Source organism: Antechinus flavipes, chromosome 4, assembly GCF_016432865.1.
Source record: "Antechinus flavipes isolate AdamAnt ecotype Samford, QLD, Australia chromosome 4, AdamAnt_v2, whole genome shotgun sequence".
NCBI lineage: Eukaryota > Metazoa > Chordata > Mammalia > Dasyuromorphia > Dasyuridae > Antechinus > Antechinus flavipes.
In genome coordinates, this window is record NC_067401.1 from 80386408 (window position 1) to 80406506 (window position 20099).

Genomic DNA, 20099 nt, shown 5'->3' on the forward strand with positions numbered 1-20099 from the left:
CTAAGGGAGGGAAGTGGGGGGAAGGAGGGAGGAAGGGGAGACGAGAGGGAGAAACATTTAGAATACAAGGTTTTGCAAAGGTCAACATTGAAAACTATCTTTGCACGTATTTGGAAAAATAAAAAGCTATTTAAAAAAAAAAAACCTGGGAAAATAGGAAACAGTATGGTAGATATTAGGTACAGATTTAACATCTTACACCGCATATTAAGATGTCATAATGGATACATGATTTACATATAATGGTGATACTAATCAGACAAATTTATGGATAATAAAGAATTTAGACCAAAATAAATACAGCATTACAAAATGTAAAATAGATAATTATTTTATAAAAAGTTTTTGCACAAATAACAACACAAGCACATAAGGAAACAATTTTTGCAACAAATATCTCTGATAGACTTAATTTCTCAAATATATAGAGAACTAATACAAATTTATAAAAATACAAGTCATTACCCAATTGATAAATGGTTAAAAAGATATGAACAGGCAGTTTTCAGATGAATAAATCAACTCATATAATCATATGAAAAAATAATCTCAATCACTTGAGATTAGAGAAATGCAAATTAAAACAATTTTGAGGTACCATCTCATACCTATCAGACGATTGACTAATAAGACAAAAAAGGAAAATGTTGGAAGTTGGAGGGGTTGTGGGAAAACTGTAACATCTATGTTCTTTCTGTTGGTAAAGTTGTGAACAGATTCAACCATTTTGGAGAGCAATTTAGTACCTAAAGGGTTATAAAATTGTGCCTACCCTAAAGACATTAAAAAAAAAAAATTGTACATATTTATAGCAATTCTTTGTTTTTTGTGGTGGATTAGAACAGGAAATTGAAGCGATGCCCATCAATTGTGGAATGGCTAAACAAACTAAGATTGTACTGGAATATTATTGTGCTATAAGAAATGACAAGCAGGATGATTTCAGAAAAACTTGGAAAGACTTATATGAACTAGTGCACGGTAAAATGAACAGAACAAAAAGAACATTGTGCAACACTGTGTGATAATCAACTGTGAATGACTTAGCTATTCTTTGCAATACAATGATCTAAGGCAATCCCAAAGGACTAATGATAATACAATGTCTGCCTCCAGAGAGAGAAAACTGATATTGTTTGAATACAGAGTGAAGCACTTTCATGTTTTTTCTTTTTTTGAATCTTATACAAAATATGAAAATGTTTTATGTAATTGCAGATGTACAACTGATCTCAGGGAAAAGAGATAAAATTTGGAACTCAAAACAAAATAAAAATGTGAAAAATTATTTGGGGAAAAAGATCGTCTTCTGAGTGACAATTTAGAACATTTTTTACCTTTGTATTTCTACCACGGAGCACAGTGCCTGGCATATAGCAGGAGCTTAATAAATGACTGTTGATTTGACTTGGCATTTTGACCATTTCTAGCCCATCTCACTGTCTTTATTTTCTAATAAAATAATTTTATTTCTATATTTTTCATAATATCCACATTTTAAATAAAGCAACTTTCTATTTTTGAGGATTTAAAAGCATAACCTGTAATGTCATTTACAACAAAATTCTTCATCAATTATAAAACATTTTTATTGTAATTTAGAATTATGCCTCTTTCAATGTCAATTTCAAAACCACTAGAAGTTCAGTTTTAATCAAACAAAAATAATTGCAGAAACAGCGACAGAGGTTACCATTTTCAGAGAAAAAACCTTCAGGTATAAAAAAGAAATGAGTGTCTATGGGATTTTTTTCTTCTTCCCTTTAGCGGGTTTGGCAAATAAGCTAGGGTCTATCTGTTCCTTTGCTAGTCCTCTGACAGAGAAGAGTCTTGCTGCTCTTTCCTGTAAAGTGCCTCCACACTTAAGTCCGAGTGCTATTAATTCCAATTTAAGTTTATCCAAACCCAACATTTCCATTTCTTCAACTGAGCTGAATGCCAGAAGGTTTATGGGTTCCTGAACATCATCCTAAAAGAAACAGAAAAAAAAAAGAGAAAATATAAGCCATGAAAATAGATTTTTCTCAACTACAAAATACTATTGGAAATTATATTAATATGTTTTCTCCCAAAAAGCATTCACTGATAAGAATTTTCAACAGCTATTATCAACAATTAAGACTAAAGATCTTTTATAACCTAGGCCCCAAAATAAGCACCACTTTTCACTTTTAAAACTGTCAAACTTGAGATGTAAAAGGGCCATCTTCTGAGAGAAACAGAAAAAGAAAGAGGGGAAACTCTGGAGGCTGAAAGTCAATCAAAGCATAATATTTTCACCTGTTGTTGGCTTTTTTTTGTGGCTTTTAAAACCCTTTTGCACAGCATGACAAATATGGAAGTATGATTAGAAGAACTGCATATGTTTAACCTATATCAGATTGCTTGCTGTCTTGGGGTGGGAAATGGTAAGTGAAGGAGGGAGAAAAATTTGGAACATAAAAGTTTTTTTGCAAAGATGAATACGTACTATCTTTGTATGTATTTGGAAAAATAAAATAGTATTTGAAAAACTGGCTAATAGAATCATACTTAAAATATGTAAGATCACTTAGCTCAATCTCTTCTCCCCTTTCATCCATTAAAAATACTTTAAAAATGCCTCATCACTGTTATCATCTAAAAGTGGTATCTCAATGAAACTGCCAGTATGAACTCATTAACTCTAGTAATTTGTCACTTATTCTAACTACATTATTAACTTAATCAAAACAAAATATTTTTAATGTGGCAGGTAAGCTAAGATTTTTTTCTCTTAGAAGTGTTAACTCTGAACAAGAATGTTTCCTCTTAAGTTATTTTGAGAGGATAAAGTTTTTTTCCCCATATTTCCCAAGATAATACAGTAAATAAAAAAAGTTACTACATCATGCTTGGAATGCCATTGGCAAAGTAAGGAGTCAGGATAGTTACCAGGACAGAGCTTTTCTTAATGTAAGGAATAAACTCCCTTATATATTAACTAACCAGTTGTGATACTCCAAAATGGTGGGATGGAGAAATGAGAATATTCTTGCCTACAAATCACTTTTTTGTTGCTGTTATTGCAATAGATAAGACTTATTTAGAAGAGATTACAGATGAAATGAGTTCAATAGATACCAGGAATGATAAATATGAAATAGCCTTTGGAAGAGCAGAGAAAGGGTTTTTTTAATAACTAATGATGAAAAGAGAACTTCCCATTTACCAGGAGAAAGTAAACATTCCATGAGGTTGGAGCATGCCCTTAGCTTTACCTACAAATAACTGAGAATTCAAGAAGGGGCAAGTAAAACTGCCCTAGAGTGACTAAAGCCAGTTTTATTCTTTGTGACAAAATTCCACTAACAATGCTCAAGTAAATTGTAGAAAACTACAGGTGACATCTTGAATACAAGTTGATTTTCTTCCAATATTTTTCCAAATCTATGCTATAGTTTTCAACATTCATTTTTGTAAAACTTAGTGTTCTAAATTTTTCTCCTTCCCTCCTTCCTCCCCCAGTTACATTAAATATTTGCAATTCCTTTAAACATATTTACATATTTGTTATGAAGGAAAAACAAAAAGGTGAAAACATTGTTTTGATCCACAGTTCTCTTTCTGAATGAGATTGGCACTATCCATCCCAAACCTATTGGAATTGTCTTGAATCACCACATTGTTGAAAAGAGCCAAGTCCATCACAGTTGATCATCACACAATTTTGTTGCCGTGTACAATGTTCTCCTGGTCCTACTCACCTCACTCAGCATCAGTTCATGTAAATCTCCCGGCCCTTCTGAAATCAGTCTGCTCTTTATTGTACAGAACAATAATATTCCATGACATTCACTGATGGGCATCCACTCAGTTTCCAGTTTCTAGCCACTACAATAAAGGCTGCTACAAACACTTTTGCACATGTGGTTCCTTTCTCTCCTTTAAAATCTCTTTTTTTGGGATACAAGCCCATTAGACATACTGCTAGATCAAAGAGTATGCAGTTTTACAGCCCCTTGGGCATAGTTCCAAATTGCTCTCCAGAATGGTTGGATCAGTTTTCTACTTCACCAACAATGTATCAGTGTCCCAGTTTTCCCACACCTCCTCCAACATTCTTCATTATCTTTTCCTGTCATTTTAGCCAAATTGAAAGGTGTGAGGTGGTATCTCAGAGTTGTTCAAGCTGTTGATGTATAAAATCAATGATGCAATGTAATTATGTAAAAAAAAAAAAAAATCAAAGAAATTATACTACTGTTTCAGATTTTATCCTGAGACCTGTTAAATCTAAATATGATCTTCCTAAAATCTATCCAAGTAAGACAACTGAGAGCATACTTTGGAAACCAATTCTGAACAATACAAAATGAAAATTATGTTATTAAAATTATGATAGAATGCGGAGTCTCTAAAGTTTGGATGACCACTCATTCAAAAAGTGGGCTCTCTTCCCCTGAAAGCCTTTTTACATATTCAAACTGTATTTTATACGCTAGAGGAAAGAAGGAATCACTACTGTGTTGTTAAGATGAGACATTCACTATCCAATACACTGGCACCATCTAGTGGTCATAAATTTCCAGCAGCTCCTAATGGAAGACTTACAGAAATAACTGAAGCATAGGAACTTGATCACTAAATAAAAGGCCGGAGCCAGAGAGCCTTTTCACTAAGTGACTAATGACTAAAAATGACCAAAAAAATACATTAAACAGTCATGTTTCTTATTTCCATAAATATGAGAAGAAAATAGATTTCTAAAGAAACTATGCTTAAGAATATGTCTTACTTTGTTTCCTGTTGGGCTTCCCTCGAGTTTATCAAGCGGCATTCTTTCTGGGTCTTCTTCACTTGCTCTTTTGTTTCCTTCTCCTCTGTTGTCCTGTGCTGTATTTGTTTCTCCTTCCCTCTCTGCTACAAATGGTTTCTTCTCTACATTCATTTCTCTTTTTACTTCCATCTCTTCGGTGGGCATCCTGCTCCCATCCCCACACACTTCAGCTGGGGCAACAGTGTCAGAGAGGTTGGTGGGCACCTGTAGCTTTTCTGATACACTCACACCTAAGGAATCCTTACAACTCATGGAAAATTCTTCTGCTTTGTCAGCATTCTCAGTATAGCCATTGGGTGAATGGAAGCTCATTCCTGAAGTGCTGGGGACTTCTTCACTGTCCCCATCATCTGAACTTCCAGCATCCTCCAAGCCTTCCATGCCCATCCTATCAGAAAATAAACAATATACTTTAAATCTACATGGTTTTGAAAGATGGTGCTATTTATTTGTCCAGGAGAAAGGCTCAGCATGATCAAAAAAGAGCCTAACTAGCAAAAGTAAGAAAAATTTAAGGATGTAGTATACACAATGGTATAAAAGATTCAGAGACTAGAAAGTACCTTTCTTAATGAATCTTTAATTTTAATAAATTATATTTTATCCAAGTTTTTATTCTAAAACTATCTCAATCTTTTTTTTAACTCTTCTAAATGTATTAATATTCCCCCCAGTTACATTTAAAACAATATTTTTACATTTGTTTTTAAAACTTTTGAGTTGCAGATTCTCTCCCCTATCCCTACCCTCATCTCCCCTTAAGAAACTACATGTGAAGTTATGCAAAACATTTTCATAAGTTATGTTATGAAAGAAAATATAGATCTCCCACTATAAAAAACAAACAAAACAAAACAAACAAACAAAAACTTTCAGAGAGAAAAGAAAGACAGAGAGAATACTTCAATCTGTATTCAGACACAATCAGTTCCTTCTCTGGATATGGACAGGATTTTATATAAGTCCTTCAAATTAGTTGTGGATCATACTGCTGAGAATAGCAAGAATGTAAATAGCATTTACAGCTGATTATCCCAGCACATTGCTATTTGTTAATCTCAATCTTGAGAAACGGGATAAAGCCACAAGTAATTAAAGAGATACCAAAAATTTTTAATTTTTAAAATCCATTTTTCTTCTTCTTGCTTTTTCTTTCCTTCATTAGAAAAAAAAAAAAAAGAATAGGAAAAAAGTCTTGTAAGAAATATATGTAACCCATGCAAAATAAATTCTTGCCTTGGTCACATTCCCAAAATACATGCCTCAATTTACACTCTGAGTCTGTCAGGAACATTTTCATCATGAGTCCCCTGGAACTGTGGTTAACCACTGCATTCATCAATCTTTTAAAGCTGTATTTCTTTACAGTGTTGTTATATTATTCTCTTAGTTCTAATCACTTCATTTTATATCAATTCATACTAGACTCAGCTTTCTCTGAAACCATCATTTTTTATAGGATAATAGTATTCCATTTCAGTCATTCTGTAATTGATAAGCATTCTTTTAGTTTTCAGCTCTTAGCCACCCAAAAAAGAGCTGCCATAAACAGCTTTAAGAATTCTTTTTCTCTTTGTTTTATCCCTTTGGTATAAAGGCTTAATAGTGTTTTCAATGGGTCAAAAGGAATGAAATTTACTTTGGGGGCATAATTCTAAATTAGCTGGACAAATTCACAGCAGCAACAGTACAATAATGTATCTGTTTTCCAACATTTGATAGCTCCTCCAATATGTCATTTTCTGTTTCTGTCAATTTTACTAATCTGAAGGGTCTAAGTTTAACCTTCAAAGAGTTATACTTCACAATTCTCTAACTATTAGTGATTTGGAGCATTTATTCAAATGATTATCATAATAAGATTTTTTTCTTAGAAAATAACTTGTCATATTGTGGAACCATTTCTCGGGGACTTTTTTTAACTGAATAATGGCCAAAAAAAAAAAAAAAAAAATTAAAAAAGGAAAAGCAAAAGTAGGCTAACACAAAAAAAATCACACAAAACAAATAATTTTATCTACTGGACAGTGTATAAATATAAGCCCATAAGCCAAAAAGCCCTGAAAATGAATATATTTTCACTTCATTGATTTTTTCACCCTGGTTATAAGAAAAAAAACTTTATTGATTCTATTTCTGTAGCAGTCTTTAACAGCAGTATTATTTCAGCCATTACTATTAAATTAACCAAAGTAGTTAAGTATTTCAATTTAAAGGCTGTATACAGCTCTGGAAAGATTTCTAGAATTCAGAACTAGGAGATCACCTAATATAACTTCTCCATAATATTATTAAGGAAACTGAAATGCAGGGAAAAATGATTTAACTTCAAGTCACAGATATAGGAAGAATGAGTGCCAGAATGTAAACTAAAGTAGTTTGATTCTAAATTCCAGTCTCTTCCATTTTACTCTTTTTGAGTACCCATTTCATTATCATATAAAAATTTTTACATAGAGCTAACAGGTGGTTTTTCAGTCATTTGGCCAATAATTCAAATACTGTAATGTGCAACTAGTATTATATAACTTACCAGAAGCATTTCCTTTTCCTTGATTTGATTCCACCACTTTTATCAGGTTCATTAGGTCGTTTCCTATTGTCACTAATCTCAGGTGACACCATTTTGCTGGAGGCAGCCTGCATACCTGACCAGAAAATTGAACAATTTAGTTTTTCCAATCTAGAGAATTTATGAAAGATGTCTATAAGAAGTACCAGTTACGCAGACTTCAATACATGTAATTAAAATATGTATTATGTACCTTATTATTAAGTTTCACTTTTTTGTTTGCTGAGGCAATTAGGGTTAAGTGACTTGCCCAGGGTCACACAGCTAGTAAGTGTTAAATATGTGAGGTTGGACTTGAACTCAGGTCTTCCTGACTTCAGGACTTGTGCCCTCCCCATTGCACCATGTAGTTATCCCTAAATTTCGCTTATAAGGCATATGTTTCACACTGAAGACATGAAAAAAGTTTGATACAGTCCTTGCTCTCAAAGCAGACTTAAGTGGAAAAAAAGAAAAAGGAAAAAAAATTGAATGGTGGTATTAATTTCAGATAAAGATTTTCTGAAAGTATTGTTTAGGTCATGTTGTCTTTTTTCCCCATTTTATTAAACATTTCTCAATTCCATTTTAATCTGGTGGTGGGATGGAGAAAAGGCTCTCAAGCTTTTCAGGCAAGCCAAAAGTTTGACAACTAGGGGTCTAAATAAGAGGTGATGAACTATTTAAAAGGAAAAAAAGGTAACTTTCACCTTGGACAGGGAAATGCTACTTTATTTGGGCCTTGAAGGAAAGGAGAGAAGTCAGCAAACAGAGAAGAGTCTAAACTGGAACTAAAATACCTAAAAAGGGCTGGGATAGAAGGATGGGTAAACAGTTGATCTTGGAGCCAAGAAGACTTGGTTTCCCACAAATCTGATGGACGCAGCCTGCAGGTAAGGTCATTAACTCTAAGACTCTAAAGTACAGAAGTCTGGATGAAATCCCAAGCCTGGAAAAAACAGCCCCCTCCCTCAAAGTTTGGGACAGCTCTTGGACTGGTGCTCCCACTCTCACCTTTGAGGACTGAGTCCTCCAAGCGCTCAGCCATCTCATGACACTGCTGCTGGTAGTCAGGACTGGCAAAATGATGCTTGGGCTCTACCAGTTTCCGCTGCAGCCTCTCTAGGCGCCTCTGCTCCTTTTCTGCTTCTCGCTCAGCTTGCTGCTTTACCCATTCAGCCATTCTGGAGGGGGAAAGTCAACAAGCGCAACTTGCTTATATGACAAAGGATAAGTAGCAATGGGACAAGGGGTGGGGGAATTCCAGAAAAGAGTGTAGAGAATTAAAATGACTAAGGGGCTGAGGCTGAAGGCAGAGAATTCAAGTCAGGCCTGAGAAAGTCCTAAAGCTAGAAACTCTGCCTGGAGGAGTGGAGAAGGGCAGGTCTAGGAAGGGGAAGGAAGAGGCAGAAGGAGAAAAGAGAGAGAAGGAAGTTACGGTCAGACAAAGGATCATCAGAGTTCCCATTAGATACTGGTGGGCCAAGTAAGATTTGAAATATTGCCATTTCTATGTGGCTAGAGGGAGGAGGGGTCATAGGATTGAAGGAGTTTGAAGGTGTGCCTGTACAAATATTAAAGTTCTCTACCATAAAGGCAGCATTTGAAGAGCCACCATAATTTGGATTGAGTAGAAAAAAAACAAAAAATTGTAGATGCTATAATTACCCCACAAAAATAAGAACTGAAGCCATCAACTACCAATCCATATGCTTACTTGCTCCTCTCTACAAAATACCTAAGGAAATGATTTAAAGATTATCTAGACTGATGCAAAGTGAAATGAACAGAACCAGGAGATCATTGTACACAGCAATGGGAAGATTATATGATGATCAATTCTGATGGACGTGGCTCTTTACAACAATGAGAAAATTCAGACCAGTTCCAGTGATCTTGTGATTGAAGAGAGAGCCATCTACACCCAGAGAGAGTTGTGTGGGAACTGAGCTTGGATCACAACATAGCATTTTCACTCTTGTTGTTTGCTTGCATTTTATTTTCTTATTTTTTTTCCTTTTTGATCTGATTTTTCTTGTGCAACATGATAAATGTATAAACATGTATGCATATATTGGATTTAACATATATTTTTACCATGTTTAACATATATTGGATTACTTACCATCTAGGGGAGAGAGTGGAGGGAAGGGGGGAGGGGAATTGGAACACAAGGTTTTGCAAAGGTTAATGTTGAAAATTTATCCATGCGTGTTTTAAAAATAAAAAGCTTTAATAATTTAAAAATGATTATCTAGGAAATCCTTAATGAAAATACAATTATCCCAAATAGTTTCTAAAAAAAAAAAAAAAAAAAAAAACCGGTTTTATCATCAAATATTCTCCTCTTCTGAACTTTTCCACTGCTGTGTTAAAGGTGGCAGTTATGCAGACTTCAAACCTAGATGTCATCCTTAATGCCTCACTCTCTCTTACCTTTCATACCAAATTCTTTGCCAAGGCATGTTAATCTTACCTTTCTAACATCTCTAATAGGTGGTCTCTATTTTTGCCACCTCCTTAGAAGGACAGGTACAGAGATGATCATATCTTGTCAGGATGTTATATGTTGTCAAAAATAGATGTCAGGTTATCCCTCTCCTTTCTCCTCCTTTTATCTGTGATCTAGTTGTGGCTTTTTGCTGGCAGCATATAGTTTTTCTGGGCAAATCTAGTTGGTCTTTACTATACACACCAAATCAGGTATAAATCTCTTTAAGATCCATATTTTCTACTCAATCCAAATTATGGTGACTCTTCAACTCACTTAGCCTCAGTTTCTTTAACTGTAAAATGGAGATAATAAAAATAATAACACCTACCTTTCAGGGCTGTTGTGAGAATCAGATGAAATGATACTTGTAAAAAGCACATATTCTAGAGCCTGGCATAGAGGAGGAACTACATAAATTCTTGTTCTATTCTCTTCTCCCTCCTGACACTGCCACCCCTATGACACATCACCTCTTTCCTAGATCAATGTAACAGCTTATTTCTCCAGTTTCTCACCACTCAGTTGCCAAACTGAGCTTCCTAACATAGCCCTGATCACATCATCCCTCTACCCAGCTTCAGTCTCTCATCTCCAGGATCCCATATAACATTCTCGGATAGTGAAACCCCTTCATAACTTGGCGTCTTCTGACCTTCCCAGACTTCTTAAAACTTAATTCATCTTTGATTTGCAATCCAGTGACAATGGTCTCCTTGCTGTTCCTCAACACAATGCTCTATTTTGAGATAAAGGTCATTTTCATTGTCTTTCCCCCACCCCTAGAATATTCATCTTTGCCTCCTAGCTTCCTTTGTTCCTCAACTAAAATTCCTCCTCCTACAAGTTGTCTTTCCTCATCCCCATTAATGCCAGGGGCTTACCCCATCAAACTTGTAGACTGATCATCTACAAATTATCCTGTATATAACTTCTATGTTTGTACACAGTAGTTTTCATATTGTCTTTCCTTTAGACCACAAGCTTCTAGAAGTGATGACCTTTTTGGTCTTTGTATTCCCAACATTTAGAATAGTATCCGGCACATAGTGGACGGTTAATAATAAACATAAATTGGCCATTTTGGGGAGCTAGTGAATCATAGGCTCAGTATAAGTTAGCAAAATGATAACAGAAAAAAATGTAACTTTGAGCTATAGTAAGAGAGATGGAGCTTCCAAGAATAACAAGGTGATGGTCCTATATTACTCTGCCCTAGTCAGACCATATTTGGAGAATTGTATTTGGTTTTGGCCACATTTCAGGAAGAAAATTAGTAAAAAAGAAAAGTATTCAGAGGAGAACAACTGGGAAGATAACAGGTCTCATGTTCATGCTATATGAAAACCAACTGAAAGAATCAAAAATGTTTAGGAAAAAACAGAGAATACTCAGGCAATGCATGGGATCTGTCAATTACATAATTCAATGGCATCAAACTCAAATAGTATATAAGGATCTCTTAAGGTGCATATTGACTTAGAAAACCTTATATTAACATTAATTCTGTTTCTATTTTGTTTAATATTTTCCATTTATAGTCTGATTCCAGGGGCGTAACTGTTTGACATCTCTGTTACATGGCCCTAGAGGGCAGAATTAGGGGCAAACAGTGGGAGGTGTAGAGGTATCTTTTTGTTTAATATAAAGAAACACTTCCTAACAGGCCAAAAATGAATGGATTATCTCAGAGGGTCTCATTACTAGAGAGCTTTCTTTGAAGCAGGATGTTCCCTTATCAAGTGTGTTGTAGAGGAGGGGTCCCTAACTTGGGAAACATGAACTTGGTTTTTAAATATTTTGATAACTTAGTTTCAATTTAATTGGTTTCTTTTATGAATCTATGAGTTTTATTTCACACATTTTAAAAGTTATTTTAAGAAACTCATAAGCTTCACCAGACTGCCAAAGGGAATCTGTGATTTCATCATTTTATGTCTATGACAAAAAGTTGAGAAATAATTGCTATAGAGCCTATCAAACAATAAGAAAATATGGAACATACAGTACAAATGGGCACTGAACTAGGCCAAGAATTGAAAAGGAGAGGTGATTAGATTGCTTTTAGCAAATTGTAAAGCTTTTCTACAGACCCCAAGCTTCTCATGAAAGCAAAGTCATTCAAAACCCAACATTTTTTCAAGATGTGAACCATCACTGCCTAACAACTAAGAATCAATGTCACACAAAGTGCAATGGAGTTGGTTTTGGCAGACTTTAATATATCTAACCAATAAGCAAAGAACTTTGAAGAACAAGGATAAAAGATATCTAAGAAATGTGTAATAAAGAGATATGGGCTGATTATGGGCAAGGGCAAGAGCTGTCAGGTGACAGACAGCTACTGGTTTCCTCAAAACAGTAAAAGTGAATGAAGTCATCAGCATCTTGTGTGGACTCCCTGTGCTTAACTTCAGACACAAACAAGTTCAATCTTCAGCACTGTCATGAACTATCAAATTGATGAGAACATAGATCCATTTGAGTACTTGAGTAAGTTAATAAAGGTATGCTTCCAAGAATACCTTTCATTGTTAGCTCAGGTTAACAATGCTCCTTGCTTGAATTATAAAGGCAAGATGCAAATGTAGATAGAAGATTCCACACTGATCTTTTTGTCAGTGACCTGCAAGACTGTTTAAGATTCTGAGATACCTTAAGGAAAACCTTAAGTGTGCTAGTCTTTTAGGTATCCTTCTCCAAGTAAAATACAGATTATGTAACTACTAACAGGGTACAGTTTCCAGGGAAAGTTTATTGTTTTTAATCCTTTAGGATCTTCAAATTCTGTAAAAAAGTATCCTGTTATACACAATAGACCAGCTAAAAGTGTCTTTCACAATGGACTCAATATGAATTCCAACCTAGTTTTTCAGGTTCAGAAAAAATCAAAGAAAACAGAATTTTCTGAACTGTACACTATTAGGGGATGTCTTTCTAGAAACACAATCGTCTCACATTTAATGCTAGATACACTTTTTTTTTTTGAAGTTGATTTTTTAAAATTTATTTTTAATACACATTGCTTTATGAATCATGTTGGGAGAGAAAAATCAGAATAACAACAAAAAAAAAAACCCCACAGAAGAGTTAAAAAAGCAGAAAAAACATGTGAACCTATAGCATGTGCTGATTTACATTCAGTCTCCTTAGTTCTTTTTCTGGGTATAGATAGCATTTTCCTGGTTCTGCTTATTTCACTTAGCATCAGTTTGTATAAATCTTTTCAGGCCTTTCTAAAATCAGCTCGTTCATCATTTTTTATAGAACAATAATATTCCTTTGTCTTCATATACCACAACCTGTTCCAACTATTCCCCAAATGATGGGCATCTATTCATTTTCCAAATGCTTGCTATGGGTACTTAGTAAAAGTAAAAGAATACTTTTAATCTTATGATTATGGTGACTTAGTGTTATAATTCTCATCTATAATGTGGGAGACACAGTATTCATTCTGATCAAAGCAATAAAAAAAGTTTTTTTCATGGAAAACTGAATGAATGCCCATCAGTTGGGGAATAGCTGAATAAGTTATGGTATATGAACATTATGGAATATTATTGTTCCATAAGAAATGATCGGCAGGATGATTTCAAAGAGGCCTGGAAAGATTTCAGGAAGTGATGCTAAATAAAATGAGCAGAACCAGGAGATCATTGTGCATGGCAACAACAAGGTTACACAATGATCAATTCTGATGGATGTGGCTCTTTTCAACAATAAGATGATTCAAGTCAGTTCCAATGATCTTGTGATGAAGAGAACCATCTACAAGAAGAGAGAGGGGTGTGGGAATTGATTATAGATCACAACAAAGTATTTTCACTTTTTTTTTTTTTGTTGTGGTTTGGTTGCATTTTATTTTCTCTCAATTTTTTTTTTCCTTTTTGATCTGATTTTTCTTGTGCAGCAAGATAATTGTATAATTATGTATGCAAATAAACTCCTGAGAAAGCACTGTGGTTCACTGAAAAGAACACTAGCTGGGATTCATTAAATTCCAGGAATTCCCCTAATACATCGGTGTGGTTTTAGGCATATCACTTTCCCTTTCTAGCACTCAGTTTCCTCATCTGTCAAATAAAGGGACTGAACTATATGACCTCTAAAGATCTCTTCCAAATATCTATGAAGCCATAAATTTGAGGGGAAACATTCAAAGTTTACATTTTTTATCTTTATAGTTAAATATAAGACTGTAGTTTTTAAGTAGCTTTAAAAAAGTTATCTTACGCCTTTTCATGGTTGACATCTCTAAGTCTCCTTCCGCTGAGATCTCGACATGCTTCTCGATTAGTTGTCTTTTCAATCTGAGCACCAAGTGCTCGAAGCATAGATCCAAAACCTGAGGAAAATATGATAAAATTTCAAATGAAGAACTGCCTAATAAATATAGATTTGATTTTTTTTTTAATTTCTAAGTTGGTAAATTTTGATAGTGCTAGCTAGATCTTATAACACTATCTGTAAGTTTTAAATCAACTTGGGGGAAGGGGAGAGAAAAGCTCATTAAAAAAATGATAATACACTATATGCAGTTTTATCTAAGGACTATAAAGCATTTTAACTGTATGAAAAGTTGCACCACTAACAAATCTAAAGATTAAAGATGATCTTGAAATTTTTGCAAAACAAATTAAGCTTCTGACCATACTAAGCAATATACAGAAAAAGATTTGCAAGCTACTTTTTCCAATTAAATCTTTTTTTTTCCCCTTTTCTAGGTTCTCTTTTGTTAGGGAAAGAATACTTTCTCCCAACAAAAGCCCCTATATTCAGCTAAGATAGTCCAAAAGCACAGGCAGCCAAGCCAAGGGTTCTAAAATGAATAGCTTTGGAAATCATTTGGTAGGAGATGGCAGAGTACCTAAAACAAATTAATTTTAAGCTATAACTAGTTAGTTTAATGAGTTCCCCTATAGGATTCAAAGTAGTCAAATACCTAAAGTTGCTATTTCTTAAGAGCCAAAGAGATGTGGTATATTATATCTAGAGAAATCCTAAGAAGCATTTACACACAGTGTTCACTTCCCTAATTTATTCCCCCATCACATATCAAATATTTTACTGTAGACAAATTATTCCTGCAAAGTGAAACCATAAACATAATCTTTCTGCTGACTCTGCTTCACTTTCATTTCCAGTCCAGGAATTCTAGTAACTAAGTAAAAAACTGGTAAGAGCAGAAATATTATGAAAATATTCTTCCTTTTAAGAGCAATCAATTACTTCTCTTCAATTCCTAATAGCAAAACTTTCAAAGAGCAATAATTATCAGAATGCTAAGGAAGAAGTTATTCCTTTTAGAAATTAAGGAAAGGGAAAATATTTAAATGGGAACAAAAATAATAAGTACATAATATCCAGATACATCACTCCCATTGGTAATAGCAAACATTAGTTACCTCCTTTTCCTCCACAGAGTCTGGGTTCCAGACTATAAACTGCTCCATATTGAACCACATCTTCAGTATTAATTAACTGTCCATTACATTTTACATAAAAGCAATCCACTGGAATACCCTAGATACAATAAAGATAACAATTTAGATACAATAAAAAGTCCTTTAAAAAATACCAAACATCCTTTAAAATGAATGCAAATAAGATCAGGAAAACTGTAACTGTATATATACTGACAATATATACAAAGTCAATTGCAGCCTAGTTTCAGGTGGACTTAGAAGGTGACACAAATCAAATCATTTGTTGGCTTCATATTGTCACATACTAAGGGTTTTATGTAAGATATTAGTTTATTTTGTATCCTTTTTTGTTGGCAATTAAAATGAGCATATGAATGTAAAAACAAAAAATGCAAAAGAAAGACATTATAAATATTGGATCATAGGCATACTTCAACTAAGATTCTTGGAGCATATTTTAAAAGATTCATACCCCTTCCAGTTATAAAACTGCTACCTTCTGTGTAGCACAGCATCTGGCTTGGCCATACTAAGAAGTTTTAGGGCCAAAATCAAATTACACAGTTATTTCCATAAAATATTTTTATACCAGTGAAATCAAGCTAAAATGAATTATAAAGGAGAACCTTTAAGAGGAGGAAAACAAATCACCAAAAGGCAATATGAAGTCCGAGATGTGGGAAAATGAGATGGAAAAGGAAGATTGCCTTGGATTAACACTTTTGCTGCTCTTTTTTTTTTTTTTTAAAACATCAGCTGGCTCTGCTAACTGCCTAGTGTGCAATAGCCCTGGTTCCTTAAAGCACCAGATTAGCTTCACCTGACAGACTAACAATTTAATATGTTCCAGTGATAAAGTGTAGGGTAAAAAAAGGCACAAAAAGTTTCTCATCACCTCACACCTGGACTATCCGAATAGCCTTCTACTTGGCTCTTCCCACCCAGATCTACCTCTTAGTAAACTGTCAAGCTGATCTTGTCACCACCCCAGACTCCTTTTCCAAGTCAATCTCCTTATTGCCCTCAGGATCAATTATAAAACGCTTCGGTTTTTAAACGGCTTCACAATCTGGTCTTTTCCTAGCTGTTCCGTTGTTTTGTCCCTTATTCCCCTCCACACTCCCAGTGACTGGTGTCTGTGCCCTTCTTTGAACAATAAAACCATTTTCTGATTCCAGTCATTTTTCGGTTCCTCTTGGTTTCATCCTACTTTCTTTAAGAAGTCTTTCCCAGTCTAAAGACTAGGCCATGCTTTTGTGGATTATTTATCTCCAATTTATCCTGTCCATATCAGGTTGGTCCATAGTTGTTTGCGCACCATGTCTTGGAGGGCAGGAAGTACGTTTGCCTTCCCTTGTACCCAAGGGCTTAGCGCAATGCCTAGCACACACTGAATAAACACTTGCTGACTTCCTACCCCATTAGCAATTTCACAACAAACACTCCCCCGCGAGTCTCCTTTTCTGCTGTTGCTCGAACACGCTAATTCTGTTCTCAGAGTTGGGACTTGCACCCAGGTGCTCCGGTGCCAGCGAGCCCTCCCTCTCGGACTATACTCTCTCCCAGACAACTTTAAAGTTCTGTAAAATCTTTCATCTCCGCGGGGATTCTGAAACACTAGAACCCGTTTTTTATAAGCCGTGATTTGGATTTTTGCTGTGAAACACCGAGCTCGCTGCCTTCCCCAGACCCCCATCTGCACAAAGGAATAAGAGTTAGCTCTGTCAGAAATATTAACTCAGACGGTGCCTGGCGCCGGTCTGTACAGGATCGGATTAGGTTTGGGAAGATAAAGGGCAAGCTGAGAAACGCAATGGTGTGCAGACAAACCTTTCTTCCACGTGGAAGTGGTCCAAGGCTTCCAGGGTTCCTTCACTACTGTGGGTTTAGCGTTTAATGTGTAAGAAAGAAACCAGAGCCAGAAAAGTTCCCACAAACGCAGTCCCACACCAGGACTAGGTCCCACACCAGGACTAGGTCCCTCCCGGCGGCTGCGGCCAGGGGGATACCTGCGCCTGGAAAGACTGGGCGCCGAGCAGACAGAAGCGAGACAGTCCCCTGGACAATCCGGCCTAGCAGGGCCCGCCCGGCTCGGCACCGTCTGGGTGAGGAACCCCTGGCAGGACCTATGCCGCTCGCATCCCCCCCCTCTTTTCCCTAGCGATAGGCGGTCACGCCCCTTACCCTATGCCGGCAGTGGGAGCGGATGAAGTCCCGTACTGAACCTCGGGCCGAAGACCACGGCACTGTCCAACACTCGGGGCCGGGGCCCCGGACTAATACCGGCTGTTCGGCCGCCATTTTCTCGAGCCGGGCAATCTTAAGCGCGACGCGGCAACCGCGTCTGGCGCGTCCTGATGACACCTAAAAGGGCCCTCCTTTCCCGCCACGGCCCACCTACTTTCCCGCCCCCACCCCCACCCCCGCAAAGCCTCGCTCCGCCCTTCCAACCGTTTCTTTCCTCCCCCACTCCCCTTCCTTTCTCTCTTCTCCCTAGAGGGGAGTCACGTGAGCCGAGCCGAGCTGAAGCTCAGGCGCGGAACAGGAAAAATCTGGCGGAGGCCGATAAGAGAGCCAGGAACCAGGGCGAGGCGTTGCTAAGGGGTGGTTGCTAGGGCGGTGCTCGGGGACTCGCTCTATATAAGGGCCGAGGCCGGTTCTGGCTCTTGTACGCGTTTCTTCAGGTGGCTTGTTTGTCTACGATTAGTGAGCGAGTAGTGGAGCCCTGCCTTGTGGTCACGTGCGTTCTCGCAACCAATCCAGTGCTTTGTTGTAGGGAGGCGGGCACTAAGGCCGAAGGAGAGCTGTGGGGCCTCAGCTCAGTTGGGCTACGGTGGGGACTAACGGCCAGGGGTGGGAGAAGGCCGTAGGCCCGCCTCGGGCAATCGTTGTGTCTTCTTTTACATTTGTCTCATTCCCTCTTCTGACCGATAGACAGCCTTAAGTTTCACACTCCTATTAGTCCCATCATCTTAGAGGACAAATGTTGGCCATCCTCCCGTAAACCTCCCTTAAACTTATTAAGGGGGCGGGGCGCCTCGGATGAATTGCGTGGCGCATTTAGTCTGCGCTAAAGGTTCCAAATGCAGGCTGGCCTCTTAATGTGCACGAGTATTTGTTTCCAAAATTTCGAAAAATTTAGAACACTTCTAAAAATGGGTCACAGCGGAAGGTCAGATGGGATTCTATGCCAGCACCTTGTTTCTAACCTCCATTTTGAGCACCTACGTGTTGGTCCGGAGAGTTGCAGTCTCTGTTGATAAATATGCTTGACATCTGCAAATCTATGGGGAAAAAAAAAATCTAAGAATCGCTTAAACACAGATACTGTGGGCAATACCCGAATTTCAGGATCTCTGAAGTTCTGGTATTCGGCTTCATTTCACTTTTGCCAAGTGAGGACTGCAACGGAGGGTCTCGAGCAGGACGACATAGGAAGGGTGAAGAGGAAATCGACAAACCAAAAAAAACCCTTGTGTTGTTGTAGTGCTTCCTACTTGGAATGAGGTAGTTCTCCTACAGTCCGAAGCATCCTGAAGGGATGAAATTAGAGAATGTCCTCATGTTGGGTTTCCCAGAGAAAAATGAGGTTTTACGGTTCTGCCTCTCTGACTTCTGTAGTACCATTTGCACCTAGTAAAAGGTAGGAGTTTTTTCAAATTTCAAGTGGATCGTTTTGCACCTTTTAATAATGTGTGAGGATGAATAAAGTGCTAAGTTTTTTCCCGACCCCCTCCCCCTCCATTTAACAGTATAAAGAGTAGGAAACTGAGTGCCCCCCTCTTTTTAAAAAAATAAACTGCTTATAGAGAAATGTTTATAGTTCTTGCTTTTATTGGAGATTTAAAGAGGACATGAGATGACTATTGACTGACTGAAGGACTGAGCTTGTTTAAAAAGCTAAGTTAGCTGGTTCTGAAGTCAGTCATGAGAATGAATTTTTCAGTTGAAAACTGAACATTCTTGAATGTTGAGAAGATCACACAACTATGAAGAATTCAGCCATCGAGAGAGGATTTTGTTGTTGTTTTTATACCTCTCTTGCCATCCCATCAGCCATGGCATCTTGCAATGGGGCAGCTTGCTCAGTAGGGCCCAATAGAAGCTGATGTACTCAGTAGAGAATTGGCCCAGAGAGGGTCCAGCTGGGGAGCTGAGTTAAGCTGCAAAAAGGAGCAGGCCTAGGGAGCCAGCAGAGCAGCATGCCCAGTAGAGGCACTGTGCCCACAGTGAGCATTAGAGGAGAACAATAGGAGAGAAAATATTTGGGCCCTGTAGAGTTAGATGTGTGACTTCTCTTGGCCATATTACCACCACATGTTTGCCTCAGCACTAGTTAATACTCTTATGTGTTCATGTCCATTTTCCACTGATAGTATTATCTGGTTTTGTAGGAACAATTTCCAGGTTTATAAAAGAAATGTTGTGTTACTATTATGCCATTCAGAGGATGCATTTACTTTGACCTATCATCTGGCCGACTATTCATCATCTTTAATACTAGGGTAGATTCTTGCGAACTTTTAAGGTAGACTCCAAAAAATACCCTATAGATTTCCTTAGTATAGGAAACTCAGGGATGAAAAAACTCTCTCTACCAACTCAGGTTGGTATCTCCTCTTCTACTTACAAATTTAAAGAATCACCTAAGCACTGAGAGTCACTCATCTGGGGTCACACAGTCAGAAGCAACACCTGAACTCAGAACTTCTAGCTCCAAGGCTAGATCTCCTTTGACCATGCTGCCTCTCTTGTATTCTCAGTATACTCATACATGACTTTTTATCCAGGGAATTAAGAATACTATGTACTAGTATTGTTGGCTTCCTT

The 20099-nt window shown here is 37.1% G+C and overlaps 1 protein-coding gene across 1 annotated transcript; it reads right to left on the bottom strand.

Annotated features, from left to right (window-relative positions):
• Positions 1–315: 315 nt before the first annotated feature.
• SDE2 (SDE2 telomere maintenance homolog) lies at positions 316–17641 on the bottom strand. The gene is made up of 7 exons (XM_051993411.1): positions 17454–17641; positions 15249–15366; positions 14077–14188; positions 8364–8533; positions 7332–7446; positions 4757–5186; positions 316–1969 (listed from the first exon to the last, which is right to left on the bottom strand). Exons 1-7 carry the CDS (start codon positions 17568–17570, stop codon positions 1739–1741), a joined length of 1293 nt encoding a protein of 430 aa, XP_051849371.1. The 5' UTR covers positions 17571–17641; the 3' UTR covers positions 316–1738.
• Positions 17642–20099: the final 2458 nt, after the last annotated feature.

Bases quoted from the DNA above. Each gene is read 5' to 3' on its own strand.
- SDE2 (XM_051993411.1), bottom strand. From the start codon at position 17,570: ATGGCGGCCGAACAGCCGGTATTAGTCCGGGGCCCCGGCCCCGAGTGT. The intron at 14,189-15,248 runs GTAACTAATGTT...TATTTTCCTCAG, and splicing joins ACTCTGTGGAGGAAAAGGAG to GTTTTGGATCTATGCTTCGA. The intron at 8,534-14,076 runs GTAAGATAACTT...TTCCCCCTCCAG, and splicing joins GATGTCAACCATGAAAAGGC to AATGGCTGAATGGGTAAAGC.